General features: G+C 46.4%; 1 protein-coding gene across 5 annotated transcripts in view; it reads right to left on the reverse strand.

Moving 5' to 3' along the window:
• dync2i1 (dynein 2 intermediate chain 1) overlaps nt 1-17,768 on the reverse strand; it is a 143,133-nt gene that overhangs the window by 9,405 nt on the left and 115,960 nt on the right. For all 5 annotated transcript variants that reach the window (XM_038798357.1, XM_038798356.1, XM_038798355.1 and 2 more), the window contains 3 exons: nt 5,262-5,313; nt 2,269-2,326; nt 567-666 (listed from right to left, as the gene is read on the reverse strand). In XM_038798357.1, the coding sequence (XP_038654285.1) occupies nt 567-666; nt 2,269-2,326; nt 5,262-5,313 (210 nt within the window). The remainder of the gene's footprint in view (nt 1-566; nt 667-2,268; nt 2,327-5,261; nt 5,314-17,768) is intronic.

Below are 17,768 nucleotides of genomic sequence, written 5' to 3' on the forward strand. Positions count from 1 at the left end.
AATAAAAATCTCTTTGTGGTGGATCCTCCAGGAGGTGCAGCGGCCATGAATTAACCAATAAAACAAAAAACAAAAACGCCAGATGATCTAACTTGTTTAACACTAAAATAAAGTTAAATTATTTTTCTCTTTCATATTTTGTACTTGAATCTGTTCTTTTCTTAAAAATAATTTTTAATGCAAAGTCAACAAAATGCAGCACAAGTAAAACAGTGGTGCCCAGTGGGTTAAATAGAAACAGAAAATGTTGAAAGTACTCAGCAGGTCAGGCAACATCTGTGGAGAGAGAAGCAGAGTTGTTTCAGGTTTCTGACCTTTTATCATGGAGAGGTTAGAAATGTAATAGGTTTTCAGCTAGATGGAGTAGGACAAGGGCAAAAGGAAGGGCTTTGATAGGATGAAAGAAAGGTGAGATTGGATGACATGAGTTTTCTTTCCAGGGGCAAAGAGATTGGCGATGGGACAAGAAAAGAAACAAAGTGAGTGTCTGGAGCAGGTGTGCTGCTGTCTGGAAGCAGAAATAAGAGTGCTTTCATAGGAAAACGTTTTTTTTTACAACTACTCACAATATCTGTTCCAACAAAGAAATGATTAGGATCAGATGGCAGAAACCTGATACTCAGAGTTTTAGGAGGTCCCGACTGCACAAGATTCCTTGGTAAAAAGCTGATCAAAACACAACAGTAAAACAGTATTAATAAATTGAACCGAAGGCTGTGGGCTATGAGCAAAACATCAAAAATATCTCATCTAGTGAACAGTTAGATTCTTTGATTGCCAATTAGTACAGGGACAATCCCACAATGGAGCAAGCTGCCAAAGGAAATAGTCACAATCCCATCACTTGAAATCGTCAAGACCCATCTTTAGATTACTTCCATTTAAAATTATTCACCCGAGGAAGGAGCAGTGCTCCGAAAGCTAGTGTTTGAAACAAACATGTTGGACTTTAACCTGGTGTTGTAAGACTTCTTACTGTGCTCACCTCATTCCAACGCCGGCATCTCCACATCATGGCTTCCATTTAAAAACTTTCATCATCAGGACTACCATTTCAGCATGTCATGCTTGTTTAGCTACTGCTACCCATGTAAATGTTGCTGTAATATGAATATTAGTCCATATGCTGACACAAAGCAGAGGGGCAGACTAAAAGGATTTTGGGCAGCACTGTAGCACTGTGGATAGCACAATCGCTTCACAGCTCCAGGGTCCCAGGTTTGATTCCGGCTTGGGTCACTGTCTGTGCGGAGTCTGCACATCCTCCCCGTGTGTGCGTGGGTTTCCTCCGGGTACTCCGGTTTCCTCCCACAGTCCAAAGATGTGTAGGTTAGGTGGACTGGCCATGCTAAATTGCCCTTAGTATCCAAAATTGCCCTTAGTGTTGGGTAGGGTTACTGGGTTATGGGGTTAAGGTGGAGGTGTTGACCTTGGGTAGGATGCTCTTTCCAAGAGCCGGTGCAGACTCGATGGGCCGAATGGCCTCCTTCTGCACTGTAAATTCTATGATATCAGCAAACATCTATTTTATGACACAGCACCAATGAACAATATCAATAGATGTTCCAAGATGGCGCCGGAGCAAGGCGACGTCTTGCAAGTTGTGCCCAGCATACCCTATAATTCTATCTTTTACTCTTGTTCTATGCTTCTAAAACGTCATCCCAACTCTTTTAAATTCTCTCTACCTCGTATTTAGTTGATATTTTCTCTACACCCCTTGCTATAACTGTAATTATATTGTGCAGTCTCTTCTTCCTTCCCTATGTACGGTATGCATTGATTGAAAAGTATTGTTTCTTGCATGCTGGACACAGTACACTAATACATGTGATAATAATAAATCAAATCAAATCAAAATCAATTCCAAAAGTGGTAGAATTAAATGCATATAGTGGTGCATTGCCAAAGATACAAATGAACAATTATTTCAGAAATGTTAATTCTCCACATGTAAGGCATGTTTTCTTATTTTGAAAAGCAAAATGAGCAAAAACCCTCATTCTTGTCTACTGGACAGAATAAAGAGGCAGTAAAAATACAAATTAAAATGCACCATTTTGACCGAATTTCATTCTTGCCAACTCAATTTTAAATAGGCTTGTTCCAATTAAGGCTTGGGAAAGGATATGCAAGTTTAAAATTGGCGTGCCCATCTGCGCTTTGGGACTCAGCAGACCTGAGGCATGCACATATCTGATTATATACAACAAGATTGGCCTTCGCGACCAGCGAGCATCGTCATGCAATTAGCCCCTTCAAATCTACCTGTTCACTTTAATAGAAGAACTGTGGATCAATTTTATCTTCCCACCAGGAATCAAACCTGGAAAAACAGAAAAAACATTAAAAGACATTTAACACACCAGAAATCCATCTCTTTTGGTTCCCCCCATTCTAGCATGTAACAAGTAAAAAAGGGGGGGCTTCAATTGGCGGCACGTAGAGGGGAAGTCACACTTTGGGTGGCTCCCATTTGAGGTATATTTTTAGGAGGTTTGAAGTCCAGTCCCAGGGGTAATTTTTGGAGGATTGAAGGAAGGCAGATAAAAAGTCACTAAATGATGCCAAAAGGACTGCAAAAACCAGTGGTGAAAAAGGAAGGGAGCGCGGGCTCGTAATCAAGTGAGAGGGTCAGCAAAGGTGCTGGCAAGATGGCAGAGGCTGGACCGCAAGGTGGGGCCACACTGCTTATGGTGGAGACGACGACTGAGGTGATGGCTGTGGAGCTGGAGAAGCAGTTTGCGAGGCACATGGAGACGTTGAGGAAGGAGATGGAGGTCGCATTGAAATCGTTGGTGGAGACAATCACCCCGGTGAGGGTAGCTGTGGCAAAGGTATCGGCCCAGGTGAGCGAGCAGGGTGAGAAGATGATGGAAGTGGAGGAGGCCATGTCGCAGCACAGCGACCAGCTCACAACGAGCTGCAGAGAGTGGTGGAGGCTAACAAAGGGCTTTGAGCAAAGCTCGATGATTTGGAGAACTGCTCGAGATGGCACACTTGGAGGATAGTGGGCTTTCCTGAAAGGGTAGAGGGCACAAGGCCAACGGAGTACTTCACCCTGTGCCCTGGCATGGCGGGGGCACCTGCTGGAATTCTTAACTCTTGAGAAGGTGAAGTTTGAACTGAGGGGAGGGATTCTACAATTCATGGGCGTTATTCATTATGCACTTTCAAGAATTGGATGACATCGAACATAGGGGGGACGCTGTGTTTGTTGATGGTGACTATGGGTGATTCCGGATTCCTTTTTTATTTGATGTTTGTGTTGACATGTGGGTTGCTGGGAGGATGGGATTGTTGTTGTTGATAAGGGGATTGACAATGTATTTGTTACCGTTGATTGTTGGTGGGTGTAAATTTTGAAGAAAATGTGAAAAAGGAGGAAAATAAAAAATATTTTTTCAAAAACAAGTAGAAAGGATTCGTGGACTTCGAAGTTCCCAAAATAACATCATTCCATTCAGCTGCCTCTATTCTTCTCATTTTTCCCCATTGTACACATAGCCATTCCCCACCCTGAATTCATCCCTCTTTCATTTTTCTCCCATCTGGCCTCCTTTCTCTCTTTGACTTCAGAGTAATAGTATCGCCTGTGGTTCAATTGGTATAACTCAACCGGGCAGCACAAGTGGATAGCACTGTGGCTTCACAGCACCAGGGTCCCAGGTTCGATTCCCAGCTGGGGCACTGTCTGTGTGGAATCTGCACGTTCTCCCTGTGTCTGCATGGATGTCCTCCGGGTGCTCCGGTTTCCTCCCACAGTCCAAAGACATGCAGGTTAGTGGATTGGCCATGATAAATTACCCAAAGTGACCCAAAAGGTTAGATGGGGTTATTGGTCTACGGGGATAGGATGGAAGTGAGGGCTTAAGTGGGTCGATGCAGACTCAATGGGCTGAATGGCCTCCTTCTGCACTGTATGTTCTATGACCTATGACCGAACCCTATTCAGAAGGTTGTGGCTTCAGGTCTGTAGGTTGGCATTAGAGTACGGTCCTGAGAGAGAGTCCGGAGGGTGGTGCTGATCAGCCATGATCATAATGAATGGTGTCGCAGGCTCGAAGGGCCAAATGGCCTCCTCTTGCTTCTATTTTCTATTTATGTTTCTATGTATGTCTTTTGGCTGGGCCCTTAAACCAAAGCCCCAACTCAGGTGAATATGGGAGGGACAACAGTTGTTGGCCTTCTCAGCGATATCGGCATCATACAAATATTTTTAAATATCCTATGGCACTATTTCAAGGAGGAGCAGCAGAGGCATCGTTGGTGTTGTGGCCAATATTTATCCCTCAATCAACATCACAAAAATAGGTATTAATTTTTATTCTTACATGGGATATTGGCAGCCCTGGCAATTGTTGCCAATCCTTAATTTCCCTCAAGAAGATGCTGGTGATCCACCTTCTTGAACCTCTGCAGTCCATTTGGTGTAGGTGCACTCACAGTGCTGTCAGAAAGTTGCAGGATTTTGATCCAACGATAGTGAAGCAAACTGTTGTATGTGGGAATGTGCTGCATGCAAATTAGCTGCCACGTTTCCAACATTACAACAGAGACATTTCGTAATTGCAAAATTAATGCACGTCTTTCTTTTTTATATCGGAACAGAAGCAAGCCATTTCTGCCCCTCATGCCTGAAGTTTTAAATGTCTCAAATCTTTCAATGAGTGAGCGAGTAATTAGGTTGGGAGTTATCAGCTTGGGTCGGCAGGGCAATCAGGTCAGGTCAAGAAGGGTAGTTGGGTTCTTTCAGGGCAGAGGCCACGGTGGGAGAGTTGGGTGGGAAAATTGGGTCAGAATTGGTGGGATGATTGGGGGAATGGGTTATGGTGCTCAGTTCAATTACACTGGTGAATCATCAAGTTACTTCCAGGGTAAGTATCCAAGTAAGTCCCACATATCTGGCCCAAGTCCCCAACACAGTGCGAAGAGTTCCAGAGACAAAATCAGAGACAAGTTTAAACGTCCCAGTCAATTACAGCTTATGTGTGTGTGTACCAGGACCTTCGCAAGGCATCCGAAGCGTAAATGTGAAACGTTTTTTTGGAGTAGTGCCATGGGATCTTTCCTTACTTCAATGTCTCATAAAAAAATGAAGCAGCCCCTTCGCACCATACTTAAGTGGAATCCTCAAACGGGACATGAACCCATGACTTTCTAACTCAGAAGGTGTGAGTTCTAAAACAAAACTATGGCTGACACTTTAATCTGATTTCCTGTTTAATTATGTTTCCTTCCACCCCATATTTCATACATACCCAAATCAGTCAAAGAACCAGCAAAGTCTGCCTTTTGGAGTTCAACCACGACCTGAAAGAACAAACAATTTAAATTACATAGCACCTTTCATTACCTCAGCACCTCTCAAGGTGCTTCATAGGACTGTTACCAAACAAAGTTTGAAACCATGACTCACAAACATAATTTTAGGACAGATGACCGAAGCCTTGGTCAAAGGCTTTAAGAAGGAATGAAAGAAAGATAGAAACATTTAGAGAAATAATTCCAGAGCTTAGGGCCCAGTCAGCACTACGCAGCCAATGAAGTACTTCAAAAGCAGTGGGATTTGCTTGTGGTCCACACTTGTCTTTCCTACAACCTGTTTGCTGACCCTCACAGTTGCACTTCCTTTCCTTGAAGCTCTGATTCACAGTTGCTCCCGCTCCCTTCCACACACCACCCGCATCCCAAGCCCTCACTCACAGTAAGGAATCAGGAGAAACCAAGGTTGGGGCGGGGGAGACGAGCAATAAGGGAGGGGGTGGGCGAACGGGAGGGGGATGGCGAACGGGAGGGGGACGGTGAGCAAGAGAGTTTGGGGAATGGAGAGGCAGTGAGCAGGAGATTTGTGGCATGAGTGTAGCAACAAGCCGGAGCTTGTTGCCACACAAAAGACTATGTTATTAAAAACGCTATATTTCATAAACACTTACACCTGAAAGTCTCAACAGAACATCGCTTATTCTATTTTAATTTCCACCAGCAGGTTTCCCTATACTTTTACAGGATCTTAAGAGTTTTTCACTTCTCCTGGAACAAAAGCAAAGTGTGCCACAGATGTCAATTCACTTTAATTTTGTTTTCAATTTATTTACATGATGTGGGCATCATTGGCTCGGCCAGCATTTATTGCCCATCCATAATTGACCCCGAGAGGATGGTGAACAGCCTTCCTGAACCGCTGCAGTCCCTGTGGTGTAAGTACGCCAACAACAGTGCTGTTAGAGGAAATTTTAGAATTTAGACTCAGTGACAGTGAAGGAGCGGGATATATTTCAAAGTCAGGATGGTTCGTGGTTTGGAACAAAACCTCCAGGTGGTAGTGCTCTCATGCATCTGCCACCCTGGTCCTTCCAGATGGTAACAGTTGAGGTTTTGCAAAGTGCTACCTAAGGAGCCTTGTTAAGTTTCTGTAGTGCATCTTGTAGATGGTGCAAACTGCTGCCTCTTCCTCAGTGTCCATAGTATTTGCCAATCTATGAGATTTCTTGGGTTGCTTCCATCAGTATCCAACACGGGCCTCACTGCTTTCTTACTCACCGACTCCAAAATCAGAGAACAAACTCCTTCATTTCAATCAAGTTAGTGTCCCAGACTTTCGTACTCGGAATCAGTCATGGCCGCCTTCCACCTCCATGACCACTCCCCTCTCTACCTCTGCCTCGGCCTTATGCCTGCTGAGACCCTGATCCATGTTTTTACCTCCGGGCTTGCATATTCTAATGTTGGCCTGCCTACCAGCCTCTCCCCTTCATGAACTTAAGCTAATCCAAAACGCTGCTGCCCTGTGCTCTAACCCACACCAAGTCCTGTTCAGCTGTTACTCCCGTGCTCACTGACATACATTGGCTCCAGGAACGGTTGAGTACTCGTTGGAGTTTAGAATGATGAGGGGGGATCTTACTGAAACTTACAGGAGACTGAGAGGCCTGGATAGAGTGGACGTGAATAGGATGTTTCCACTTGTCAGAAAAATTAAAACCAGAGGGCACAATCTCAGACTAAAGGGACGATCCTTCAAAACAGAGATGAGGAGGAATTTCTTCAGCTAGAGGGTGGTGAATATGTGGAACTCTTTGCCACAGAAGGCTGGGGGAGCAAAGTCATTGAGTGTCTTTAAGACAGAGATAGATAGGTTCTTGATTAATAAGGGGATCAGGCATTATGGAGAGAAGGCAGGAGAACGGGGATGAGAAAAATATCAGCCATGATTGAATGGCGGAGCAGACCCGATGGGCCGAGTGGCCTAATTTTGCTCCTATGTCTTATGGTCTAACATCCTTGGTTTCTGATAATCCCTGCTCCAGATCCAGACCTCCTAGCAGATTTCTCTCTCTGCTTCTCTCAAAGCTATTTTCAAGTTTTTGTTAGAAAACTCTCCCCACAAAAAACTTACTTGCAGTCTAACCCGTGGTAATGTGGGATACCTGGGATAGAGATTTAAACTGATTATCTACAGTACCCAAATTTCCCTTTCGTCATAACTTACGAAGTAGCAATGATTAATCTCCCCGTGAGCTTCACCAGATCAGAGTTTCCCCGTTAAAGGGGGCGGGGAAACCTAAACCATGCATACCAAAACTTCTATATAAAGTCAGCCAGTTTGAGTACTGACATCAGGAGAGACCCGGTTGGGATATTTCAAGCTGTGTAAGTAATAGTTATTGTAATAAAACTGTATTTCATTTTACGACTCGGTGTGGACTCCTTCATGGTCTACTAAATCTTTGTTTTGAAAACCTTAGGAATAATTTAAACTCATTATGGAGACAGTGGCAGACACCTCATCTCCACCAAGAAACTTAACAGGAGCTGGTTTAGCTCAGTGGGCTAGATAGCTGGTTTGCGATGCAGAACCAGGCCAGCAGCGCGGTTTCAATTCCCGTACCAGCTTACCCCAACAGGTGTCGGAATGTGGCGACTAGGGGCTTTTCACAGTAGATCCATACTTGTGACAATAAAAGGTTATTATTATTATTATTATTAAAGGGGGTCACCCATTGTTTAGGTTTTCCCACTTACAACATTAACCTAATTAAATAAACGTAAGCCACCCTTAGAACTGCAATTATTGAAGGTTTGATTACCAGCTTCTCACCAGGTGCTTTTTCATTTCTCATGCATGTAAAAATGTCAATCCTTAAACTCAAAGTTATATTCCTAAAACATAAAACCATGAAATGTCATATTCAGAACAATACCACTGTTCTAAAGTGTAAAGGCGGGAAGCATAGTAGCTAATTTGGGCACACTATGGTGTTACATCCAACTCTGGGATAAATGACCAGATGATCTGCTTAGAATGACGTTTGTTGAAGAAGGTTCTTTGGCCAGGTCACCGGAGAAACTTCCCTAACTTTTTACATCCATATAGAAGGGCAAATGTGGCCTCCATTAAAAAAAAAAATTTAATTCATTTTTGGGATGTGGGCATCGCTGGTTAGGTCAGCATTTATTGTCCATCCCTAACTGCCCTTCAGAAGGTGATGGTGAGCTGCCTTCTTGAACTGTGCACCCACAGTGCTGTTACAAAGGGAATTCCAAGATTTTTACCCAGTGACAGTGAAGGAACGGTGATATATTTCCAAGTCAGAATGGTGAATGACTTGGAGTAGAACCTCTCCTTTGAAAAATGGGAATCATCAGCAATATACCTCTCCCTCAGGACTGTACTGGAACAAAGCCTAGATTACATGCTGAAATCCTGGCTACGTCTTGAATCCATTACCTTCCAATTCAAAGGCAACAGTGCTGCGACTGAGCCAAGGTTGAAGATAATCAGACAATAGAAAAGCATGATGGATTCATGCAAAAAACTATTTTTCCATCGTTAAATGAAAAGAAATTCTGATCAAAAGTCTTGGTTCGATCTATCAATATTAACCTATCCTTTCAGATACTCGGGGTAATTTTAACCCCTAAAACGGTGGGAAGTTAAAATGTTAAAAAATTGAAGCACGACCTCAACCCCCCATGAGCCTGACCACTTCTGGTTTGCACAAGGGAAGGGAAGGGTAACAAATCTGCTTTCAGAAGGCTGAACCCCCATGTAGGCATTTTAATGATGCTGTAAATCTCAGATTGTGGGTGCTATCTAACCGATTTCATTCTAAGTGTGTTGCGAGGGGCAACCGCCAGATGTTTCCCAAGGCGAACCAGGCGAGGCCGTCAACGGTATCTAACGTTAATTGGTGCATTTAATGATGCCCAAGGGCTTCACACCGCTAATGACAGGCCCGCCGGCTGATTCGCCGAGACTGTGTCCAGCAGCCCCCCCACTAACGAGGGGTGCAGCACGTAAACCGACCCTACAGAGCAAACCCCAGGCCGCAAGCAGCCATGCCACCGCCCAGACCAGCTCCACAATTCAGAGATGCTGACCTGGCCAGACTGACGGACATGGTAGTGTCCAGACAGGATACCCCGTTCCCCCAAAGGGGTCTGAGGGTCAGTCACAAGTCAGCCAGTACCACCTGGGAGACAGTGGCAGCAGCCGTCAGCTCCAGGAGTATCACCAGAAGGGCTGCCACCCAGTGCTGTAAGAAGCTCAACAACCTCCACCGGGCCGCACGGGTGAGTTAGCACCAGTCCCTATGCCACCGGTCCTACCTGATTTACACCGCCCACCCAACAACCCTGTGCCTGGGACTACCCCCACCCCCACATCCTCGCATCCAACACCCATGCCCAGTGATACATCCACTTGTCTCCCGCCATGCCCCCACCCCCATCTGCAATGCATGAATGTGCAGCTCACAATGCCCCCTTTGTGTTCCTGGAGGAGAAGTTGGCTCACAACAGACAGGGTCTGCCGTCCAAGAGAACACCTCGGAGGAGAGCTCTGACAATCCAACCATCTATGTTTCACACCCTCCACCAGCGCAGAGGCACACACCTCGGTGGACGAAAGTGGTGTACGAGCTTCTGGGGCACAATCTGGTGAGCACTACACAGTTGCAGATGCCCATCAGGTGGAGGCAGGACCGTCCAGGGGAGACAGCAGTCAGAGGTCTGCTGTATTCCAGGACCTGGCTGTGTCCCAGTCAGATGCTGAGACTCTGGACCAGGAGCTAATGTAGTCGCTAGGGTGTGGCCGTGAGATTCAGAGGGAGAGCCAGCGACATTCCAGTGGGTCCATAACCGATTGGAGGAATCCCAAAGGCTATGGGCGCAGGAGACAGCGCCAGCAATGCGTGGCGCCAAGGCCTACACTGCTAGGGGGCGACCGCAATGGAGAGCCTGAAACATGACGTCAGCACCACGAGTGCTGGTGTCCAAGGCGTAGCTCAGTCAGTGACGGCCATGGCTGAGCCCATCGACAGCATGTCCAAGTCGCTAGGGTATGTGTTCTTGACACAGGTGGACCTTTCTGAGGCGCTGCATGCATACCCCAGTCTCAGGTGGGTTTTGCCGAGGCATCCCCCCAGCATCCCTCACCCACACATCCCCTGCCATCTCTCAGGGATGCCTTGCAAACGCACCGCAGTGGTGGCTCCTGGGCCAGAACCTGTACCCTAGACACCTGCTGGTAACATCCTCTGCACCGGGCACTGGTTCCCTCCCCACCTTGACGCAGGGGTGTCCCCAGTGCTGACACCCAGCTCTTGGGTGTTCTTTTTTTTTCTTTTTTTTATAAATTTAAAGTACCCAATTAATTTTTTCCAATTAAGCAGCAAATTAGCTTGGCCAATCCACCTACCCTGCACATCTTTGGGTTGTGAAATGAAATGAAATGAAAACTTAGATCACGGGAGGCCGTTCGATACAGGGTCCTTTCAGATAGTGGATTGGAGATTGGTCTTAATTGGTGATTACTGGTTTTTCGCCACATCGCAGCGGGATCCAAATCTCGCCAAAAGTTGCGGGCTGTTTAGATCGGAAACCTATCGGCGCACCACATTGTTCTCGATTTAGGCCTCCCCTGCAATCTAACCGGCACGCTTGTTTTTGCGCCCACGCAATGCGGTCGGAAGATCACACCCTGCATCTCCATTCTGCTTTATCTCCACCAGCTCAGCCTCAGGAAACCCAGTACTGATGGGTAGTGAGGACTGCTGAATGGAATAGATAAGTGCCACTCCAGCACTGCTTCAAACTAGAAGGAACAAAACTGCTTCAATCCCCTAAGCCACTCGGGGTCGCAACCCACAGATGAGTTGCACGCGGGTGTCGTGAGGGCTGCAGAGCAATCAGTCACGGTTTCCTGTCGCGGGAAGAGGTGAACTAAGGGCTGCGACTGGCTTTTAAAAATGCCAACCATGGCCAGCACTCAAGAATGCCGGCCGTTGCGCGCACACATCGCCGGATCTAGCAGTGCGCAGGCCAGGAGCCCAGCCAAATGCAGTTTGACTGGCTGTCCATGGACAGGGGGGATGCGGTAATTGAGGCGGGCGAATACGGCAGTGTATGAGTATGGGCAGAAAGCCAGTCGTCTTTTGGCGCATCAACTGAGGAGTAAGAAGGCAGACAGGGAGACTGTTCAGGTTAGGGATCTGGAGGGCGGATGATCTCTGCTCCCGAGTAGGTGAATGGGGTGCATAGGGCCTTTTATGAGAGGTTGTATAGGTTGAAGCTGCCAGAGGATGCAGCAAAGGCACCAGGGCCAGATGGGTTCCCGGTAGAATTTTAAAGGAGTTTTCGGATCAGTTGAGTCCACTGTTGTTGGGTATGTTCAGGTATTCCTTTGCGCAGGGCACCCTTCTAGGGACACTTGGGCATGCGTCCATCTCAAAGAAGTTCAAAGATCCCAGAGATTGTGGGACGTATCGTGCAATCTCCCTGTTAAATGTGGACGCCACGTTATTGGCCAAGGTGTTGCCGTTAAGGTTGGAGCCTTGCCTCCCAGAGGTAGTGTGGGGGGGGGGGTTACCCTTGCGGCCAGGCCGGTACCAGAGTTAATTCTTTTTGATATCGAGGGGTCCAGGTGGCGGGGAAGTTGGGGGCAGCTTCGGAGGTTAAACTACAGCAGCCTGGTGAGTAGAGCTAAGGCAGTCTTGCATAGATGGTATAGTCTCCTGTTATTGTTGACGGGCCAAGCCCAATTAGTTACGGTGAACTGATTACCCAGAGTTCTATTTTTATTTCAGTCTCTCCCGGTGTTCCTGCTCAAGTTGTTCTTCCGAAAGATCGAGCGGCTTATTTCTGGTTTTATTTGGGTGGGTAAGGCCCCGAGGAGGTGGGTGGTTCAGTGGGAGAAGCAGGCAGGGGGCTTAGCGTTGCTAAATTGGTTGTATTATTATTGAGCAATGAACGTGGTGAAGGTGCTGGTGTGGTGGGGGTACCCGGGTGCTCTATGGGATCAAATGGAGTCAGAGTCATGGTAGGGGACATGTTTGGGGGCACCAGTAATTGCGCCAATTTCAATGGCACTGGCAAAGTACTCAACGAATCCAGTGGTGGTGGCCATGTGAATAATATGGAGGCAAGTCCGCCAACATTTTTAAGTTGGGGGCAGCATCAAGGCTGGCTCACATTTGCCCTAACCAACTATTTGAGCCGGCAAGGCTGGATGGCTCATTTTGTGCGTGGAGGGACAAAATTTTGGAGAGAGCAGGAAATTTATTTTTGGAGGAGTGGTTTGCCAGCCTGAAGGAGAAGTTTGGGCTGGTGGACTCGGACATGTTTAGGTACCTCCAGGTGCAGAGTTTTGTTAAAAGGCTTTATTCGGCTTTTCCGGAGGTGCAGCCATCTTCCTTATTGGAGCGGATTCTCTCCTGTTCAGGGTCGGTGGAGGGCAGTACCTCCGGCATATATGCGCGAAAAACGGGGGAAGGGTTGAATTCGGTGGAGGGGTGATGGCAAAATGGGTGGAGGTTCTGGGGCCATTACTGGATGATGGGGTGTGAAGTGAGGCGCTGCAGAGGGTGAAAGCATGGATCTGTATATCGATTGTTTATGGTCACGTATACCGAGGTACAGTGAAAAGTATTGTCCTGCATGCAGCTCAGACAGATCCTTCTGTACATGAAAAGAAAATATATAATAGGGCAAACATAAAATACACAATGTAAATACATAGACACACGATTGAGTGAAGCATACAGTGTGTAGTACTACTCGGTAGAGAGGATGTGTGGAGAGATCTGTTCAGTCCATAAGAGGGTCATTCAGGAGTCTGGTAACAGTGGGGAAGCTGTTTTTGAATCTGTTCATTCGTATTCTCAGACTTTTGTATTCCCTTGCCGATGGAAGAAGTTGGAAGAGTGAGTAAGCGGGGTGGGAGGGGTCTTCGATTATGCTGTCCGTTTTCCCCAGCAGCGGGAGGTGCAGATCGAGACAATGGATGGGAAGCAGGTTTGTATGATGGACAGCGCAGTGTTCACGACTCTGAAGTTTCTTGCGGTGTTGGGCTGAGCAGTTGCCATATCAGGCTGTGATGCAGCCAGATTGATGCAGCCAGATAGGATGCTTTCTATGGTGCACCTGTAAAAGTTGGTAAGAGTCAGTGTGGACATGCGAATTTCCGTGGGTTAGTGAGGAAGTATCAGCGCTGTTGTTCTTTTTTGGTGGTAGTGCCAACATGGGTGGACCAGGACAGCTGTTTGGTGATGTGCACATCTAAGAATTTGAAGCTATCAACCATATCCACCTCGGCCCCCGTTGATGCTGACAGGGGTGTGTACGATACCCTGCTCCCTGAAGTCAATGACCAGCTCTTTAGTTTTGCTGACATTGAGAGATAGGTTGTTATCGTTGCACCACTCCACCAGGTTCTCTATCTCCATTGTTGTTCGAGATCCAATCCACTACGGTCGTGTCGTCAGCAAACTTGAAGATGTAGTTGGAACCAAATTTTGCCACACAGTGTGTATAGGGAGTATAGGAGGGGCTAACTACACAGCCTTGCGTGGCCCTGGTATTCAGGACTATCGTGAAAGTGGTGTCGTTGTTTATCCTTACTGATTGTGGTCTGTGGGTCAGGAGATCAAGGATCCAGTTGCAGAGTCCTAGAATTTGGAGTTCTGCTATGAGCTTGGCTGGGATTATGGTGTTGAAGGCAAAGCTGTAGTCAATACATAGGAGTCTGATGTAGGAGTCTTTATTATCGAGATGCTCCAGAAATGAATGTAGAGCCAGAGAGATGGCATCTGCTGTGGACCGGTTACAGTATGCGTGCTGCAGTGTCTCATTACCAACTTCTCAAAGCACTTCATTACGATCGATGTCAAAGCCACCGGACGATAGTCATTGAGGCACATTGCCTGGTTCTTCTTTGGCACCAGTGTGATGGTGGTCTTCTGAAGTAGGTGGGGACCTTGGAACGGAGTAGGGAGAGGTCGAAGATGTCCGCGAACACATCTGCCAGCTGGTCTGCGCAGGATCCGAGTGCACGACCAGGGACTCCGTCCGGACCCGTCAGCTTCTGAGGGTTCACTCTCAAGAAGGCCAATCTGACTTTGGATGCTGTGGCGGTGCGTATGAGTGTGTCTGGGGCTGCTGGGGCAGTCGACAACAGTTTGATTATTTCCTGCTCAAACCGAGCATAGAATCCATTCAATTCATCGGGAAGGGTGCGCAGCTGCCATATATTTTATTCGGCTTCGCTTTATAGCCCGTTATGTTGTTTATGCTATGTCTTTGTGTGCGAGACTGGGCCATATTTGGTTAAAGGGAGTGTATCAGGTGCACATCACTAAGGCAAGGATGAGCCGTATTTGAGTGGGTGGAGGATAGGTGCGAGCGCTGTGGGGCCCGCACACCAAACATACATGTTCTGGTCCTGTTCCAAGCTGGTGAGTTTCTGGAAGTCATTTTTTGATACTATGTCGAAGATCCTTAATGTTGAGCTAGAACCCGGCCCCCTAGCAGCTATTTTGGGGGTTTCAGATGGGACAGAGCTGTGGACGGGTGCAGGGCAGATGTCTTGACTTTCACCTCATTGGTGGTGCAAAAGCGGAATCTGTTGGATTGGAGGCTGGCAACCCCTTCAAGTGCTTCGGCATGGTGCTTTTTGCACCTCAAGAAGATTTAGTACACTATGAGGGGTTCAATTGAAGGAGATGGTGGCCATTTATATTCTATTTCAGAAAATCGGTCGCTGTTACCTGTTTTGGGGGGGGGGGGGGTGTTGGATGGCTGAAGGGGGTGGTTTTGGTCTTTTTCCATTTTGTTTTTTGTGTTATTTTTTTAAAAAAGGTATTTGTGCATTTATTAATTTTGTATAAAACGTTAAAAACTTAATTAAAATATTTTTTTTAAATCATATATATTTTCCTGTCAATTCACATTTCTAGAAAACTTTTGCTTCACATTCATAAGTATAACTGAGTCCTTGGCTCCCAAAATTATTTTTTAAATAATAAATACAACTATTGAGAATAATTAGACAAAAACAGCTACTGTTGTTTAGACTATTCCTCCACATCACTTTGTTTCCTCAGTTCCCACTGGCTTATTTTCTGCTACAGGTACAAACTCTGCTCGTCAAGATAAAGGTCACTTTGTCCCCTGCAACCATTTTATCTTCATAGAATCTATGGCACAAAGACAGGCCCTTCAGCCCAAACTGGACCATGGCAACCAAAAAGCCCATCTAAGCTAACCCCATTTGCCTGCATTTGAACATACTCCTCTAAACCTTCCCTATCTATGTATATGTCCAAATGCCTTCTAAATGTTGTCAATGTCCCTGCCTCAACCCACATATGTACCACGCTCTCTGTAAAAAAAGTTGCTCCTCATGTTCCCATTCATTCTTTTCCTTCTTAACTTGAACCTATTCCCTCTGGTTCTCGTTTCCCCAACCCTGAGAAAAAGACCGAGACCATTCATCCTACCCATGCCACTCATGATCTTATACACCTCTATAAGATCACCCCTCAGTCTCCTACGCTCCAAAGAAAAAAGTCCTAGCCTATCCAATCTCTCCCTTTAACTCAGTCCCTTGGGTCCGGGCAACATCTCTGTAAATCTCTTCTGCACTTTCCTAGCAAGGCAACCAAAAACTGAACACAGTACTCCAGGTGCGGCCTCGCCAACGTCCTGTACAACTGCAACATAACTTCCTAACTTCTATACTCAATGCCCTGACTGATGAAGGGCAGCATGCCAAAAGCCTTCATCACTGCCCTTTCTACCTGTGACTCCACCTTCAGAGAATCACGTACCTGAACTCCAAGGTCCCTCTGTTTCACGATACTCCCTAAGGTCCTACCATTCACCATGGAAGTCCTACCTTGATTTGACTTTCCAAAATGCAACACCTCACACTTATCTGTATTGAACTCCATTTACCATTTCTCGGCCCACTTCCCCAGCTGAGCAAGATCCTGCTGCAATTTTTGAGAACCTTCCTCGCTGACTACAATACCACCTATTTTAATGTCATCTGCAAACTTACTGATCATGCTTTGTACATTCTCATCCAAATTGTTGATATAGATAGCAAACAGCAATGAGCCAAGCATTGATCCCTGAAGCACACCACTCGTCACAAGCCTCCAGTCCAACAAGCATCCTTCCACCATTACCCTCTGCTTCTTACCATCAAACCAGTTGTATATCCAATTTGCCAGCTCTCCCTGGAGACCATGTGATCTAACCTTCCAGAGCAGCCTACCATATGAAACTTTATCAAAGGCCTTACTGAAGTCCATATAGACTACGTCTACAGCCCTGCCCTCATCATGAAGTGACCTTCTTAGTCACTTCATCAAAGAACTCTAAAGCATGATCTCTCATGCACAAAGCTGTGCTGACTACTCCTAATCAAACCCTGTCTTTCCAAATGCATGTATATCTTATCCCTCAGAATCCTCTCTAGTAACTTACCCACCACAGATGTTAGGCTTACCAATCTATAATACTCAGGTTTTTTTGCAGACCTTCTTAAATAAGGGCACAAATTTTCTATTGTGTAGTCTTCTGGTACCTCACCCATGGCTAACTTTGATGCAAATATCTCAGCCAGGGCTCCCACAATTTCTTCTCTGGTCTCACACAGTGTTCTTGAATATACCTGGTCAGAGTCTGGAGATTTATCCACCCTCATACACTTTAATACGTCTATCAACTTCTCTACTGTAATGTGAACTGTCCCCAATATATCGTCACTAACTTTCCCAGGTTCCCAAGTCTTCATGTCTCTCCCCACAGTAAACACAGAGGAGAAATATTCATCGAGAACCTCACCAATCTCCTGCAGTTGCACACATTGAGGGGTCCTATTCTCTCTCTAGTTATTCTTTTCCCATTAATATACTTGAAGAATCCCTTTGGATTCACCGTAATCATCACAGCCAAAACTACCTCATGCTCCCTTTCTGCCCTCAATTTCCTTCTTGAGTATTTTCCTGTATCCCCTGTACACCTCCAGGGAATCCCTTGATTTCAGCTGCTTGTACCTAGAACATAGAACATAGAACAGTACAGTACAGAACAGGCCCTTCGGCCCTCAATGTTGTGCCGAGCCATGATCACCCTACTCAAACCCACGTATCCACCCTATACCCGTAACCCAACAACCCCCCCTTAACCTTACTTTTATTAGGACACTACGGGCAATTTAGCATGGCCAATCCACCTAACCCGCACATCTTTGGACTGTGGGAGGAAACCGGAGCACCCGGAGGAAACCCACGCACACAGGGGGAGGACGTGCAGACTCCACACAGACAGTGACCCAGCCGGGAATCGAACCTGGGACCCTGGAGCTGTGAAGCATTTATGCTAACCACCATGCTACCCTGCTGCCCCTTATTTCTTAGATCCACCCACAAAGCCTCACCGGATGAACCAATGGTTATTTTATTTCTGACTACTGCCGT

Source organism: Scyliorhinus canicula, chromosome 5 (assembly GCF_902713615.1).
Source record: "Scyliorhinus canicula chromosome 5, sScyCan1.1, whole genome shotgun sequence".
Taxonomy (NCBI): Eukaryota; Metazoa; Chordata; class Chondrichthyes; order Carcharhiniformes; family Scyliorhinidae; genus Scyliorhinus; species Scyliorhinus canicula.